Genomic DNA, 14,910 nt, shown 5'->3' with positions numbered 1-14,910 from the left:
GTTCCAGCTCGCAGCAACTAGAGAAAAGCCCGCGTGCACCAACAATGACCCGGCGCAGCCAAAAATAAATAAAATACATAAATTTATAAAATGTGAGCTCACGGGAGGCAGAGCCTCGCATTTTGTTGACTGTTGTGTCCCCGGACCGAGAGGTGTGTGGCACAGAGCAGGCATGCAATAAATACATGGTGAATTGATGAACGAAGACGTTGTGCCAGCAGGTAATAACGGAAAACCACCACTGTGCATCAGCATGGTGGGCTCTGTGCAAAGCATTCTGCAAGGCTTTTTCCTCTTTCCTCTGCACGGGCAGTCACCTGGTCCCATTTGACAGATGAGGAGACCGCAGCTCAGAGAGGTCACATAACTCGCAGAAATGATGGTGCTGAGGTTTGAACTCAGCTATTCTGTCTCTTGGGCCTTTAGGTCCGACCAAGCCTCCCATTCTACACTCCGGAAAGTAACAAAGACCAGTTAGACACAGTCCCTGTTCTGCAAGCAAAGATGTGCTAATTGGAGATGAAATCTGGAAACAAGTCAGAACCAGCCAAAGCAGTAAGTGGTAAGAAGCATCCCAGCGAAGCAGGCAATGATGCTATGGGTTTGCAGAAGCAAACGGGGCAGATAGGAAAAGATATTAACTAACAGGATTATTGTTGAGTGATGGGATTACGAATGGTTATGCTTTCTGTTTCCTACTTTATCTGTATTGCCTAATTTTCCCATAGTGAATAAGTACTGCTTTTGTAATAAGAAAAAAAATATTTATCTTAAGAAATTTTTCCCTTAAAAATTTAAAAATACACGTTCTAAGGCAAGTCTCCAAAGCAAGCTTCCTCCCTGTCATTTCCTTTGCCCTCCCACAAAGCACGCTGTATTACTGTTTTTAAAATAACTTTTCAGGGCTTCCCTGGTGGTGCAGTGGTTGAGAATCTGCCTACCAATGCAGGGGACACGGGTTCGAGCCCCGGTCCAGGAAGATCCTACACGCCACGGAGCAACTAAGCCCGTGCGCTGCAACTACTGAGCCTGTGCTCTAGAGCCCGTGTGCCACAATTACTGAGCCTGCACTCTAGAGCCCGCGAGCCACAACAGCTGAAGCCCCTGCGCCTAGAGCCCGCGCTCTGCAACAAGAGAAGCCACCGCAATGAGAGGCCCGCGCAGAGCAACGAAGAGTAGCCCCCGCTTGCCGCAACTTGAGAAAGCCTGCGCGCAGCAACGAAGACACAACAGCCAAAAATAAATAAATTAATTAATTAAAATAACTTTTCAAATATACTCTGTGCATGTACAGGCATATGCTATATATACTTAAAAAATTTTTTTTTTCAGGACCACATTAAATTAAACCTTAAGCCGGGAGTTCCCTGGTGGTCTAATGGTTAGGATTCAGTGCTATCACTGCTGTGGCCCAGGTTCAATCCCTCCTCGGGGAACTGAGATCCTGCAAGCCACGCAGCGTGGCCAAAACAAAACTAAAACCTTAACCCAAGGAGTCAGGATGGGCTGCTGAGAAGAAAACATATCTCAGCTTTTGCTTCACCTACCTCCAAGAAACAGGGCCAGGACTCAGGTGAGGCAAGATGGGCACCTGCTTTGGGCACAAAATTTAAGGGGCACCAAAACCTCAGCAATCAAGATAAATAATATTTTAATTCAATATTTAAAAAATCCAAATTAGTGCAAAAAAATCCATGAGAAACAAAACATCTAAATTGTATTTTTATTTTCTTGGCTGCGCCACGTGTCTTGTGGAATCTTAGTTCCCTGCCCAGGGATTGAACCCCGGGCCCTCGGCAGTGAGAGTGTGGAGTTCTAACCACTGGACCGCCAGGGAAGTCCCTGAAATTTTAAATAAAAACAGAACTAGGAAAAAAAAAAAAAGGGCAGATCCCGGTTATATGGAGGCTGGAACATATAATTGTGGACAGGGGAGAAGGGAGGCTTCTTTAAGAAAAAGATTACAAAATCACAAGTAAAAATTAGGTAAGTATGAATATTTAGAATGAGGAAATAAGTAACAACGAAGTATAAATTATTAAAAACCTAACCTATACCACAAACATCACAAAATCCAGAAAACATAGTATTTTAACTGCCTAAAATGCTTCTATCATATGTTTTCCCCCTATATTTTTGTAGGAACATTTTGGAAAATCCCCTTCAAGTTTCCTTCATATATCAGCTGTAAAAGTTGTATTATAGGTTTGTGCCCCCAAACACAGGACTCTGATCAACTTTTTAATTTTTTTTAGATTTTTTTTTTGGATGTGGACCATTTTTAAAGTTTTTATTGAATTTGTTACAATATTGCTTCTGTTTTGCTTTTGTTTTTTTCTTTTGCGGTACGCGGGCCTCTCACTGCTGTGGCCTCTCCCATTGCGGAGCACAGGCTCCGGACGCTTAGGTTCAGCGGCCATGGCTCACGGGCCCAGCCGCTCCGCGGTATGTGGGATCTTCCCGGACCGGAGCACGAACCCGCGTCCCCTGCATCGGCAGGCGGACTCCCAACCACTGCGCCACCAGGGAAGCCCCTATTGTTTCTGTTCTATGTTTTAGTTTTATGGCTGCGAGGCGTCTGGGATCTTAGCTCCCCGACCAGGGATTGAACCCACACCCCCTGCATTAGAAGTCGAAGTCTCAACCACTGGACCGCCAGGGAAGTCCCCAGGGCTCTGATCAATTCTATTTCACATGATAACCATCAAAAAATGTTCCTTTCCCCACGAGCCTCCCCAGAGCATCTCACAACACGGCAGCTGGCTTCTTCAGTGCCAGCAAGAGACCTAATCACAGAAGTGACACCCCATCACTGTTGAGTAGGAAGGCATCTCTAGGCCCTGCCCATGCTAAAGGACAAGGTATCACACCGAACACTGGAGGGCATCAGAACAGGCCACCGCTTTGGCATAAGGATTATTTTGAGCTGAAGAAAATCAAGACACAACATTGAGAAAATCAAGAAAAAACCCCCTCTCTGCCCTCCCCGAATCTGGCTAAAAGCTGGACGTAATTTCCATTTGCGAAGCTGTCTCCCTCCCTCATACCAGGAGGAAGAGAACTCATAGACTCATTGATTCCAGGCTCTTATCAGCCCAGAGACAGCACCAGACGAATCTACACAGCAAACCTTACTAGACAACCCTTATCCTCCATGAGTTTCTCTCATATATTTATCTTCCTGGGTTTGCCACTCCTAAAACTATAAACCCCCTTTCCTTGTCTTGTCTCTTCTCTACATATATGGTTGTTTGTTAAGATGGTATTGTCCATGAAAAAAACTATGTTGAGGAAAAAAACGGTTAGTTGATCTAATAAAGAAATGGAAAATTTTATTCTAGCCAACCTGACGATTTTAACTGGGGAGACAGTCTTTCAGAAAGCTCTGAGGACTGTCAAAGCACAGTCCTATAAGTTTTTGAGACAAACGGTTACACGTCAAATGATGTATCATTTACAGTTTATACAATCCCGATCTGCATATACAAAGCAAGTAGTGGGTCATCCTGACTCTGTAAGATTAAGAGGCATGGTATCGCCTAAGGAGGTCTGGTTACCGCAGGGGCGAAATACACTCTAAGGGGTAGCGAGGAGGCCCACATGAGCAGAGAAAAAAATGCATGTTTAAACTTTTCTTATCTTGCCATAAAATATGTATTTTATTTCATTGCATGACTACGTGAACACATCAGAAGGGGCCCGAGAACACTTAAGCTTCCGTAGTTTCATCATAAATCTGCCTCTGAGCAGAAGTCATCATTACTAACTGGGCTGCTCCAGAAAAACGTCTCAAAGGAGGCAAACATTTGGAAATTGCCTTAAAGACCAGGCAAGTTCAATAAGTGGAGGTGGGGGGCAGGACACTCCAGGCAACGAGGAGAGCACCCGTACTTTCAAGGGAAGAGCGTCCTCTAGAGTGCTGGTTTTAATATGATGGTGAGGATGGTGATGGTGACATTGTGGTTCTGCTGTGGAATGCTTTGCTCAAACCAAAGCTTGGCAAAGCCCAGTGTGTAAACCAGGTAGAATTGCCCTGTCTCAGGCAGGCCTGGGGCCCTGCTGCCTCGGCTCACATCAGCCCAGGGGGTTCCTAGGGGAGCTGTGCAGAAAATGTCACCTGAAGGGGACTAGACAGGAGGATGTGAAAGCAGATGGAGTCACATGATGTCGGGTGAGGGGTCCGGAGCATACGTAGCAGATGTGCACAGTGGTGTCACAGCAGGGTACGATTCCTCCATCAGGGCTGAGCATAAGACATCTGCACGAGACAAAGAATTCCATGAAAAGCGAGTTTCCCTCCCACCTCTCGCCCCCAGTCCCTTGGTACGGCTCCCCAGAGCCATTCCTCTGTCGACAAGATCTTTCCAGAGATACGCCAGGCATACACAGAGATGTGTTCTGTATATATCAGTTTTTGTCCACATAAATATCCTTTGTTTTTTTGCTCGTTCATTCTTTTTCCCCCCAATCAAACAAATCAACCAGTTTTGTTCTTCTGGGGGAAGTTGGTGGGAAGGAGAAAACTCAGAACAGGAAAGTTCAAAGAAACTTCCACGTGGCTGGAGGGCAAGCAGACAGGGAGGAAACAGCCAAGTTCTGGCGTTACACCTGGAGCCAGATCCCGCTCTATCCCCTATGAGTTGAGAGCACATCCCTTGACCTCTGTGAGGCTCCATTTACTCTTTCTTTCAAAATTATGATAATAATGCCTTCCTGTTAGGACACTGGTCTGCAAGCAGCAGAAAGCCCAGTCATGCTGACTGAACCAGAAGGTTGTATTTATTTATTTATTTTTAAAACCTCACATGGTGGGAGGTCCAAAGACCAAGCTCCTTGGTTCTCAGTGACGGAGGGGCCGTGCCACCCCCCAAGCTGGCGTGTTTGCAAACAGGGGTACGGATTTCTCCGTTGTCGCGATTCCTGGGGCTGCTGGTGGCGTTCTGAGGGTAGGGCTCATGGATGTTTGGGCTCAGACTGTTTGCAGTGGGCGGTCACAACAAAGAACTGTCCTGCTCACAATGCCAGTAGCGTTCACACTGAGAAACCCGAGCGCCTCAAGGACCCTGTGTTTCCTACGCTGAGGAATCGCATCACCTCTGACGGTTGGCAAGGTGGCCTCGACTGTCGTGGGCGCTATAGCACCGTCGCACCCCCTCTTGGCAAAAGGATGGAAGCTTCCCCTTGGACGTCCCCCCCCTCCCCCCGTCTTACTGGCTGGGTCACTTGCTCATTCCTGAACCCCTCCTAGGGTCGGATGAGACAGGAGCTCTTCTGGAGGAGGGGGCCGGCCGCGTGGGGGAGGGGTGGGACACCTGCGAGCAAGGTGGGTACCAGCCCCAGGCCGGCTACAATAGTCAGAGGCTGCCTTAAGGATCTTGGAAGGAGGTGCCGCCTGCGGCCACTCTTGCGCATTCCCCTCCCCTTCCCCCAGGGCCTCTATAGGGCTGAAAGGTGCCCCCTGCAGCCTTGCTGCTGCCCCCAGTCTCCTCCCTCACAGAGGCTCCCTGGCCTCCCTGACCAGGTCCGATCCCACCTTCTTAGCATCTGCTGCAGGGGCTGACTCTCTCTGTACCCGTGTGGCTTTCTGGTTAACCTTGGTCTCCTCCGATAGATATATGGAGAGGGCCCCGAGGGTGGGACCTCCGACGTTCCCACCAAACAAGAGTGGGACAGGGCTGCGACCACGGCCCGAGGGCCCTGAGAGCGGGGCCTCCTTAAGTAAGTTCGGCTTCCTCCTGTCCCCGCCCTGGAGCAGCTCCAGCCGCAATGAGGTCGGAGCCCAAGAGGCTCACCACAACCTCACAGTCTCTGTGAAGTCCTATTTCATCCTTAAGATAGTTGGCAAATTTTGTACTTCACTCCATAATACGTCAATGTTTACGTTAATGTAAAAACAGTGATCTTCTTTCCCAAATCTTCCCCCCCCCCCACTTCCCGGCTTACCTCCGCAGGGAGAGCGCGGAGCCCTAACCACTGGACCGCCATGGAGTTGCCATCTTCTTTCCCAAATCTTGATGTTGTTCCAAGAGGCAGACAAGCCAGGTGTATCTGGGGCCTCTTGTAAGTCCCCAAGTTGAGATGCCGTCACGGCATTCCACACCGGGCACGGGCGGGCCCGAAAGATCCCAGCAAGGGGACGTTCTTGCTAGAAATACTTGGGGCCCATCCCGGGCCTATTGACTCCGAAGCCCTAGGGTAGGGCCCAGCCGTGAGCTCGCACACCCCCGCCAGATGACGCTGACGCGCGCCAGAGCTTGAGAAGCCCCTACTTAGCGGCAGGTGGAGTCAGCCCTAGAAACGAAGCAAAGCAAAACCAACAGTGAGAAAACACTTCGGGCAGTCTCCTCCCCCGCCCCCGGGTTCGCGTCCCTGGAAGGCCGGCGGCGAGCGGCGGGCCCCTCTGCTCGGGCCCGAGCTCGGAGCGCGGCGGGCGGGATGAGGGGAGGAGCGGGGACGTGCCCCCGGGCCCCGCGCGAATGGCCTCCGGTCGCTCTCGGCTGGCGGCGGCACCCCTCCCCGCCCGGCCCTGGCCCCGCGCGTCCCCGCACCGCCTCCGCCCCACAACTGGTCGGGGTGCCCCCCGCGCCGGGCCGGGCCGGGCCCGCTTCCGAGAGCCCAGAACTTGGGGAGGAAGGAAGAGACCGTCCCCGCAGGCGAGTTTTCCGCAGTGTGCGTCTGCCCCGGGGACCTCCTGGGCCGATGCGACCGCCGGGAGGAGACCCTCTGCGACCCTCCAGAGGGCAGGCCCGTCGGGACCCGCGGGGCCCACTTTGCGGACTGGAGGACGACGGAAGCTGAGCGCGAGTTCACCCCGGAGCTCCGGAGGCAGGGCGGGCGCGGGCCCGCTGGGCGGGAGGGGGTGAAAGGGAGCCGCGACTTCCGCGCCGTCCCCCCTCTCCGCGGAGCCCTCGGACCCCACCCGCCCGGGCCCAGCGGCCGCGCCTCCGGGCGCCGGGCCCTCCCGCGCCGCGGGCAGGCGCATCACCGAGCGGCCGCGTCCGGCCTCGGCCCGGCCCGCATCCTCCTCCCGCTCCGGCCTGAGCACCCCGTCTGAAACCCGGAGCCTGCCGACTTCTCCGCTCGGGCCGGGGCGGGCGCTGCGCGCTCTTTCCACCACCCCAAGCATCAAGTCTCGGGGTCAGACGGCGTCATGGAACCCCCGGGGCCGCAGCTGCTAAGTTTGGAGGCGCCGGGACCTGCGCCTTTTGAAGACCCCCCGCCTGCCGAGGAGCCGCCCGCCCCGGGAGTCCTCTGCACCGAGGGTGGCGGGGACGGCGGCGACACGTCGGCGGCCCCGAGCTCCGACGCCGAGGGCCCGTCCCCGCAGGAAGAGGCTGCCCCCTGGGAGCAGGAGGAGCTGCTGGAAAGCCGCCGCCGCCGCCGCTGCGGCGCGCGCTCCTTCTCTCTGCCCACCGACCCGATCCTGCAGGCGGCCAAGTTCCTGCAGCGGCGGCGGCCGCCTGCCCCGGGGCCGGGCGCGGAGGGCGGCGAGAGGGCCGAGGACGCGCCGCACAGTCCGGGCTGCTGCGCCAAGTGCCAGAAGCGGGTGCAGTTCGCGGACGCGCTGGGGCTGAGCCTGGCCAGCGTGAAGCACTTCAGCGTGGCCGAGGAGCCGCAGGTGCCGCCCGCCGTGCTCTCCCGCTTGCGCAGCCTACCGGCGCGCGCCGAGAACCTGGAGCAGCTCCCGGGCCTGCTGGCCGCGGCGGCGGCCGCGCCCCTCCGCGAACCGCCTCCCCGGCTGCAGCCTCTCTTCGAGCTCCCCGGGCCGAGCGCCGCAGACGAGCGCCTGCGGCGACAGCGCGTGTGCCTGGAGCGCGTGCAGTGCTCGGCACCCTGGGGCGCGGAGGTGACCGGCTCCGGCCGGGTGCTGGGCTGCCCGGGGCCGCGCGTCGTGGCCGTGCGCTACACCTTCACCGAGTGGCGCTCCTTCCTGGACGTGCCGGCTGAGCTGCGGCCCGAGCCAGGGAAGCCTCCGCCGCCAGAGGCGCCGTCGTGGGGGCCGGGGGAGGCCGAGGAGGAGCCGAGCGCCGAGCGCTTCCACTTCGCGCTGTGCCTGCCCCCGGGCCTGCAGCCCAAGGAGGGGGAGGACGCGGACGCTCCGGACGTCGCGGTCCACTTCGCCGTCTGCTACCGCTGCGCCCAGGGCGAGTACTGGGACAACAACTCGGGGGCCAACTACACGCTGCGCTACGTGCGCCCTGCCGACGCGCGCTGAGCCCGCAGTCCTCGGCACCGCAGCGCTCGCAGGGACGCGGGAAGGGGCCGACGGCGCGCGGAGCCCAGGCAGCCGCGACGCTTTGCGGAGCATCATCCTCCTGGAGAGAAGAAGCCGCTCCCCGCAAGCTCGCGCCCCAGACAGAACCCGCCAGCAAGCACGGAGCCCTACCCGGCGAAGCGCCCTACCTTCCCGGCCTCTTTCCCGTCGCGTTGGCCTCTGGAGTTCTCGCCGCGTGGCATGGGAAGAAATCCTCAAGATTCCGAGCAGTGGCTTTCTCCACGAAAAAGACTCCTGACTCCTGAGCGAGGCTGCAAACCCTTGGGATTTGTCTTTAACTGTGGACGTCCCCTCGGGTCTCAGGGAGCGGTCGAAGCATCCCGCCGCCTGGCGCCGAGGGACGGCGTGAACTGCGGGCCCACGGGAGCCCGCGGCCTGTTTCTCGAGAAAACCAGGTGGGGCCTTGGCCGGGCAGTCCTTTTCTCTTACCTGGGATCTGGGAAATGTTTGCTGAGACTCGCGCGCTTGCGTACAAATGTCCTTTTGAAAAGTAAAGGTCACGTGCACGTCTGTTACTTGATATTTCAGCTCCCGGAAGTTTGGGAGACCTTGGCAGTCGGCCGTCTTCTTCTGCGGATGATGCTACACTTCAAAGTGGTCAAACAGCAATATTTTCAAATCTCCCTTCTTTCATCCCTCCTGTCTGATGTGGAAAGGCCCAGATTTCCCATAATGGGCTAGAGTGTTCTTAAAAGTGTTTTGTAGAAGTCGTTCTTTCCCCGGGCAAAATAAGATGCTTGGTGAGTTGAAATGCCGGCGTAATCGGCAGGCCTTGGCGGTGAGCCGTCAGAGCCGGTCTTTGGCCTCCAGCCGCGATGTGTAGGCAAAGCACATCGTAGCTGCTAGACTCCTGGGCCATTAGCAGTCAGAGAAGCCGGACTCTCGGTGGCTGGACTCCAAGCCGGGGAGATGAGGGATGGAAAGGTGGCTTTCTGTCCCTCTTGGAGCCACAGCAGGGAGCAGTGGCTTGAATGATGAAGCATGCCCAGCAAGAAAATCCTGCTCCGAACCCGGTGGGCACCAGCCTGGCTGGCCTTCTGCATTCACTGCTGATGGCTGTGGATGCCAAGATCAGGGCTGGCGAGCCCCCTGAGGACTGGATTTCTTCATACCTTCGTCCTGCCTTGGTAACTTGTCTGTCTTTGGTTTTCATACGTTCGAGCACATGGCTCGTACAATCAGCCCATGGGCCAAAGAATCCTGTTCTTGTAGGGCCTGAGAGCTAAGAATGTTTTTTACGTTTTTAAATATTTGGAAAAACTCAAAAGAAGAATACTATTTTTGTGACACATGAGAATTGTATGAAATTCAAATTTCAGTGTCCATAAATAAAGTTTTATAGGAACACAGCCATGCACATTCATTCACACACTGTCCATGATTGCTTTCCTGCTACAAGAGCAGAGGTGAGCAGATGCAACAGAGACCATATGGCAAAGTCTAAAATATCTACTACCTGGCTCCTTATAGAAAGTCTGCCAACCCCTGCTCTAGAGAAGTAGTATTTTTTTTAAAACTGTATGTTGAGAGTCATACTTAATAAATCAGTTAAACTTTCAGTAAAATTTGTCACTTGAAGTAAACCTCCTTTGAGTAAAGGTAAAACTGGTCACATTACTCTCAGGAATCTTGGTTGGTTACAGTAAACACTAAGACACCAAATGTATAGTTATTACTGTACTGGGGAGGGGAATCTACCTGCTTCTTACTTCTAAGAAATAACAGAAAGTCAAGGTAGCTAAAATATAGCACCATCTGAATTAACATCAGGCTACAGAAAACTGCCAGGTATGTCGATGCTTCAAAATGGGATGTGTCTCAAGCTATAGGAATATTTAGATTGAACTCCGGTTTGTAGACATCCTTCTTGACTATAGCAGTGTTTGCCAGGGGTAACTCATCATGGGAAAAAAATTCAAGTACTAATTTATTAGTGGAAAGCCATCAAGTTAATGAATTACAATTTACTCTTGGAGTAAAGCAGACTAAAAAATGGTCACGTGGATGAAACAATACCTAATGCACATGTGCTTATAAAAATCAATAAGCATTTATTAGAGTTACATAATTTTTCTGCTACTAAATACAAACGCAATCAAGCCTTTTCATTCTATGTCTGGGATTGGGTCTGGTATATCACTTCCTTTTCAAAAGCACATTGTTGCATAACAACACCTAAATACATTTTGTATTTTTCTTATGTACTTAGGAATACATTTTAGTTGAAAAGTATTGATAGTGTATATGGCCTATAACACAGTTTGAAATGCTAGTTTATATGGTAGTAATGCACTCTTTTGAATTGTTTTAGATTATTTAAAATTAAATTAGGAACACAGTATAATGATCAAAATAGAGAGCCTCTTGTCTGGTATCTTTTAAAATGGTAACCCATTAAATCTAGAATAAAATACATAAGAAATGGATTTTTAAGAGGTATTTACAGCAAAAATTTTATTCTTATAAAAACCATTACTGATTTTCAAAAGTATATTTTGGAATTCAAACAATTTTAAGAGTACTTATTTAATAATGTAAGAACTTCAAACATGGCTGTTAGGAAAGGAAATCTAGTTTTGCTCTCCCATAAATCTTGGAGAAAAGCTCTTCTAAGGTTCAGAAATTTGTAAAATATTTTCAACAGCCCAGTCTTTCTGCATGTGGTTATAGCCTTTCAAAGTCCTAGAATTGGCAGTCTCCTAAATGTCAGTTTTATTTTATGAAGTGCCAACTTTTTATTGTAGACTTCACTTTGTGAAGAAATGTAGGGACGTTAAAATAGGTCTTTTCGTTTGTTTTCAAAAGTTTCAAAGGAAGAGGCAGTACTGAGGAAGTATTTACGACTGTATTTTCTGAATGGAATGAACACACACACACTTATCTCCAAAGCAAAATTCCCACAATGCAGCTTGGCTTTTTTGTGGTAATATTTATCACAACTTGATGAGAGTCATTCTACTTGAAAATGTAATAGCTTCAACATCTCACCCAGCTCTAGTGATCAAAAACTAAGTTCTGCTTAGCTCAGCTAATGGTCCTGACCTCCACCAGACACTCCAGTTTCTTCTCTGTAAGCAAGGGGGTCCATGGATCACTGGGTCAGGGGATGATGAATGAAGTATGTGTCCCAATCTAAACAGTGTCAGAAGAGAATTCCCTGCGGTCCAGTGGTTAGGACTCTGCTCTCACTGCTGAGGGCGCGGGTTCAATCCCTGGTGTGGGAACTAAGATCCTGCAAGCTGCGTGGTGTGGAAAAAAACAAAAAAAACCCCAAACACGTGTCAGAAGCAGTGGCTGGAAATGTGGCCTTCTTTACGGAACAAATGTCCCCTGATAAGCCCCAGGTTTATGAAGCAAGGTGACCAGTCGCTTCCAAGACCTAACTGGGGAGGACGGGACCCCACTCCAGGGTGTGGGCAGTGGAGCCTGGGAGCTGGTCGAGCTCTGGGGCCACCAAGTGTCTGTCCAGGCAGCAGGGCCACAGCTCAGGCAGCTCTCCTGAGGCACCAGGGAGTGGGCATTTGTCATCCAGAGCCTGGGCTGTAGGGACAGGAACCTTCTGACAGGTGTGCAGTGCATTTTCCACCTGGCCACGCCCTCACCTCCCGGGCCCTCCTTCTGCCCTGAGTCGGGGAGGGCTTCCCCGGTGATGCTGTGGGTTTTGAGCCACGCAGAACCTGCTCATTTCATTTTTGGAGATTTGTGTTGGACTCTTGCTATATCATTTTACGAGTTGTCCATATTTCTGCTTTCTGGTACAACGGTTTTTGCACATTTTAGTATGCTAAGTTTTCTCATTCCCCGACTCATTTGCTTGTTTCTTAGAAGCATGTGGCCTGGAGCACTTGGGGAATTGTGGTCTGTGTCATGTGTACTGTGTCAGGAGTGCAAGGAACAGCCTTCAGGAGGAAATGGCAGGCTTTGCCTTCGTGTGACATCATGGAACTGACAGACGTGCCTTTTTGGCTCATGCAATGGACACGGGTTTATAGGTTAAAAGAGGGCACCGTGGCATGTGGTAACTTAACAGGCAGCCCTGGCAAACGGTGAGCTGTTTCCTGTCCAGCTTTGCCCGGTCAGTCCCCGTGATGCCAGGCCTGGACGGTCTTCAGGATGGCGGTTGTGTTTTGTAGAGTCACAGCGGCAAGGGGCTGGGAGCAGGGCAGAAACTGACAACCTGGGCCCAGCCCCGTGACCCCACCTGTCCTCCTACAGGGCCATCCTGGCCTTATTGTCGATAAGCGGGCCGGTGCCTGGAAACCCCCGGAAGAGGCTGACCCTGGCTTCTCCTTGGGACTAGTGATGGACACTTTCCGCTAGGTGACCTGCTGTGTTTCCTTGTTCCCCTCTGGACTCCCTTCCTCTGATCGAGGAGGCTGTCAGGACGCAGCCCTAAATGGTCCATTAACCCTCCAAGGGCTGGTTGCTAGAGAGCTAACAGTGTAACTTTTGGTTCATTAGGACCTAAACTCCTTTAAATCTTTTTGGGAGACGTTGTATTTGCATCTTGTAGTTTAGTCCTTTGGCTTCGCCCTCTGTGAGCAGAGACACATTTTGGCAAGGAAAGAAGTGAGTGACATTCGGGCTGAATGGAGATTTTTTGAGATGGCGAAGATCAAGGGCTTGCTTTTAAGACACACTCGTGAATCTAATAGGAGTGCAGAAGTCTATTTAGGTCATGAGTTCAGAGCCAGTTCCACCCGGAAAATCTTTAGATACACAAACACCTCTGGTAAAGCAAAGGCATTTTAGAGACACTTACAGACACTTAAAAACATTAGAGCAGCGTAACCACTCATCCCCTTCATATTGTTGGCACTGCTCAGGTTCCCTGAAACTTGTTGGCTCAAGTCACTGCCCCAGGAGAACCGACAGCACCCTAAAGTATCCCAGAATGGGAAACTGGGTCTGAAAATCTGAACTGAATAAAGATTGAAAGCAGGTGGGTTTCGTGAACTAAGCTTGGAACATTTAATCTCCAAGTTGAAAAATTCATGAGCACATCCCACAGAAGGCCTTTCTACAAATAGCTACATGTGTTATGTCGAGGAAGCATCCACTCCAAAAGGCAAGGAGGTTATGGTTATGGGAAACTCATGGTCTTTATAGGGGCCCCTGGCAGGGCTCTCTAGTGTTTGTGGTCCAGCGCCTCTCTGGACAGCTTTGGGTGAAGGACCCCTATCAGGAGGCTGTTCTGGGGCAGCTGAAGCGCGACCTTGTATACCCCAAGTGGGCGGAAGAGGTTACTTTCTCGGAGGGAGTTAGGCTTTGCCTCATTTTTACATTATATAAGAGGAAATGTGTGTTTATATTCAGAACCACTTTAAATGGCCTAGAGGATTCCATTTGTATGTCCCTCTCAGTCTGGTTAAGTAGTTGTGTTTTTACGCACAGACTTAAGGCGTGTTGTTTATAAAATTATATTTTTCGGCCAGAAAATCCCTAAGCCTGTGTGTTGCCCATGTCACAGTGAAGTGCCGACCCTGAAATTAGTGAGGTCTGTTTGTTGTATTAGGATTGTAAATATAAATCTAATTCAGTTTGAAGGTCCCTGGGATATCTAAAAATTGATAGTGTGGATAAGTACAGATATAAATGGATACTAAATTAGAGGCAAGTTCTTAACAATGAAATACACAGTATGTTCTTTTGGAAAAAAAAATAGTCCACATTTAGAAAAATCTGCGAGTCCCCTGCTTAGCTCCCAACCTCCCCGCCCCCTGACCCCCAAATCTGAACTAGAGGTTGCTTTTGTTACCAGATCCTGAGTGATTTTGGACTTTGCTGTTGACCAGATAGTCATTAAAATGAATTTCTCTATTGGTGTGACTGCCCTGAAAGAGTAGATTTTCTGGCCAAGGAAACACCTTCAAAACGGCTGTAAGGTGTTGAGTTCTGAAGCTGGGGGCGGCCCTGCCCTGCACGGCCCACCAGAAGGGAGCCAGGAGAAGGTGCAGGGGAGGAAGCGCTGCTTTGGGCCCGGGCCTGCCTGCAGCAGCCTCCCCTGCCCCGAGGCCCTGACCTGGGCTGCCGTGAAGGCCAAGGCATAGCATCTTGGGCCTTTGCTTTCGACTCTGCCACATCCAGGTGGTTCAGGAGACCTCACCAGATGAATTTGTTAGAGCCAAGGGTTTCTGAAGCCATCGGCACGGCACCATCCTCTGTGGGTACAGGCATGAGGGGCCCTGGCAGACACCTGTGACGTGTTACCTGTGTGTGACAGCGGAGCCTGGGCATTGTCTGGCAGCAAGTTCCAGCTTCTGCGAAGGCCCTCCCTTTGTGAGCGATGGTCTGACTTCTGCGGGTGAGCCCAGAGCCCGGCGTGGTTGAGGTCCACGGCCATTGCAATATCACCAAACACCCAGGTCACTCCTCCAGGGTCTGAAAGTGCAATGTAGCTCACCCAGGTGTGTCTGGGATCCCCGCGCTCTCTCAGCGGACTGCCTGTGACAGCTCTGATTCGACGGAGGCTCCCAGCCCTGTGTGGGATAGGGGCGGATCTCAGGGTCCAAGATGACCATGGCTGTTGGGGGCACTGAGCCTGCCCTCGCGAGCTGGAACCAGGGGGCCCGAGTGGTCCTTTATCAGCCATGCAGCAGTGGCAAGAGTGGGCACTCTTCCAGACAGGATATTTT

The 14,910-nt window shown here is 51.8% G+C and overlaps 1 protein-coding gene and 1 long non-coding RNA gene across 2 annotated transcripts; one reads left to right on the top strand and one right to left on the bottom strand.

Moving 5' to 3' along the window:
- Positions 1 to 3,443: 3,443 nt before the first annotated feature.
- On the bottom strand, positions 3,444 to 6,949 carry LOC116762276. The gene is made up of 3 exons (XR_004352234.1): positions 6,643 to 6,949; positions 5,944 to 6,291; positions 3,444 to 4,258 (listed from the first exon to the last, which is right to left on the bottom strand). It is a non-coding gene; the product is annotated as an uncharacterized LOC116762276 (long non-coding RNA).
- Positions 6,950 to 7,016: 67 nt separating this feature from the next.
- Positions 7,017 to 8,215, top strand: PPP1R3G (protein phosphatase 1 regulatory subunit 3G). The gene has a single exon (XM_032648947.1). The coding sequence runs from the start codon at positions 7,151 to 7,153 to the stop codon at positions 8,213 to 8,215; it is 1,065 nt and encodes a 354-aa protein (XP_032504838.1). The 5' UTR covers positions 7,017 to 7,150.
- The last annotated feature ends 6,695 nt before the right edge of the window (positions 8,216 to 14,910 follow it).

This window comes from Phocoena sinus, chromosome 11, assembly GCF_008692025.1.
Source record: "Phocoena sinus isolate mPhoSin1 chromosome 11, mPhoSin1.pri, whole genome shotgun sequence".
NCBI classification, from domain to species: domain Eukaryota; kingdom Metazoa; phylum Chordata; class Mammalia; order Artiodactyla; family Phocoenidae; genus Phocoena; species Phocoena sinus.
The sequence above is the reverse complement of the archived record's forward strand: the minus strand, read 5'-3'. Positions and strand labels throughout refer to the sequence as shown.

Excerpts from the sequence above, each read along its gene's own strand:
- PPP1R3G (XM_032648947.1), top strand. The coding sequence starts at position 7,151 with ATGGAACCCCCGGGGCCGCAGCTGCTAAGTTTGGAGGCGCCGGGACCT.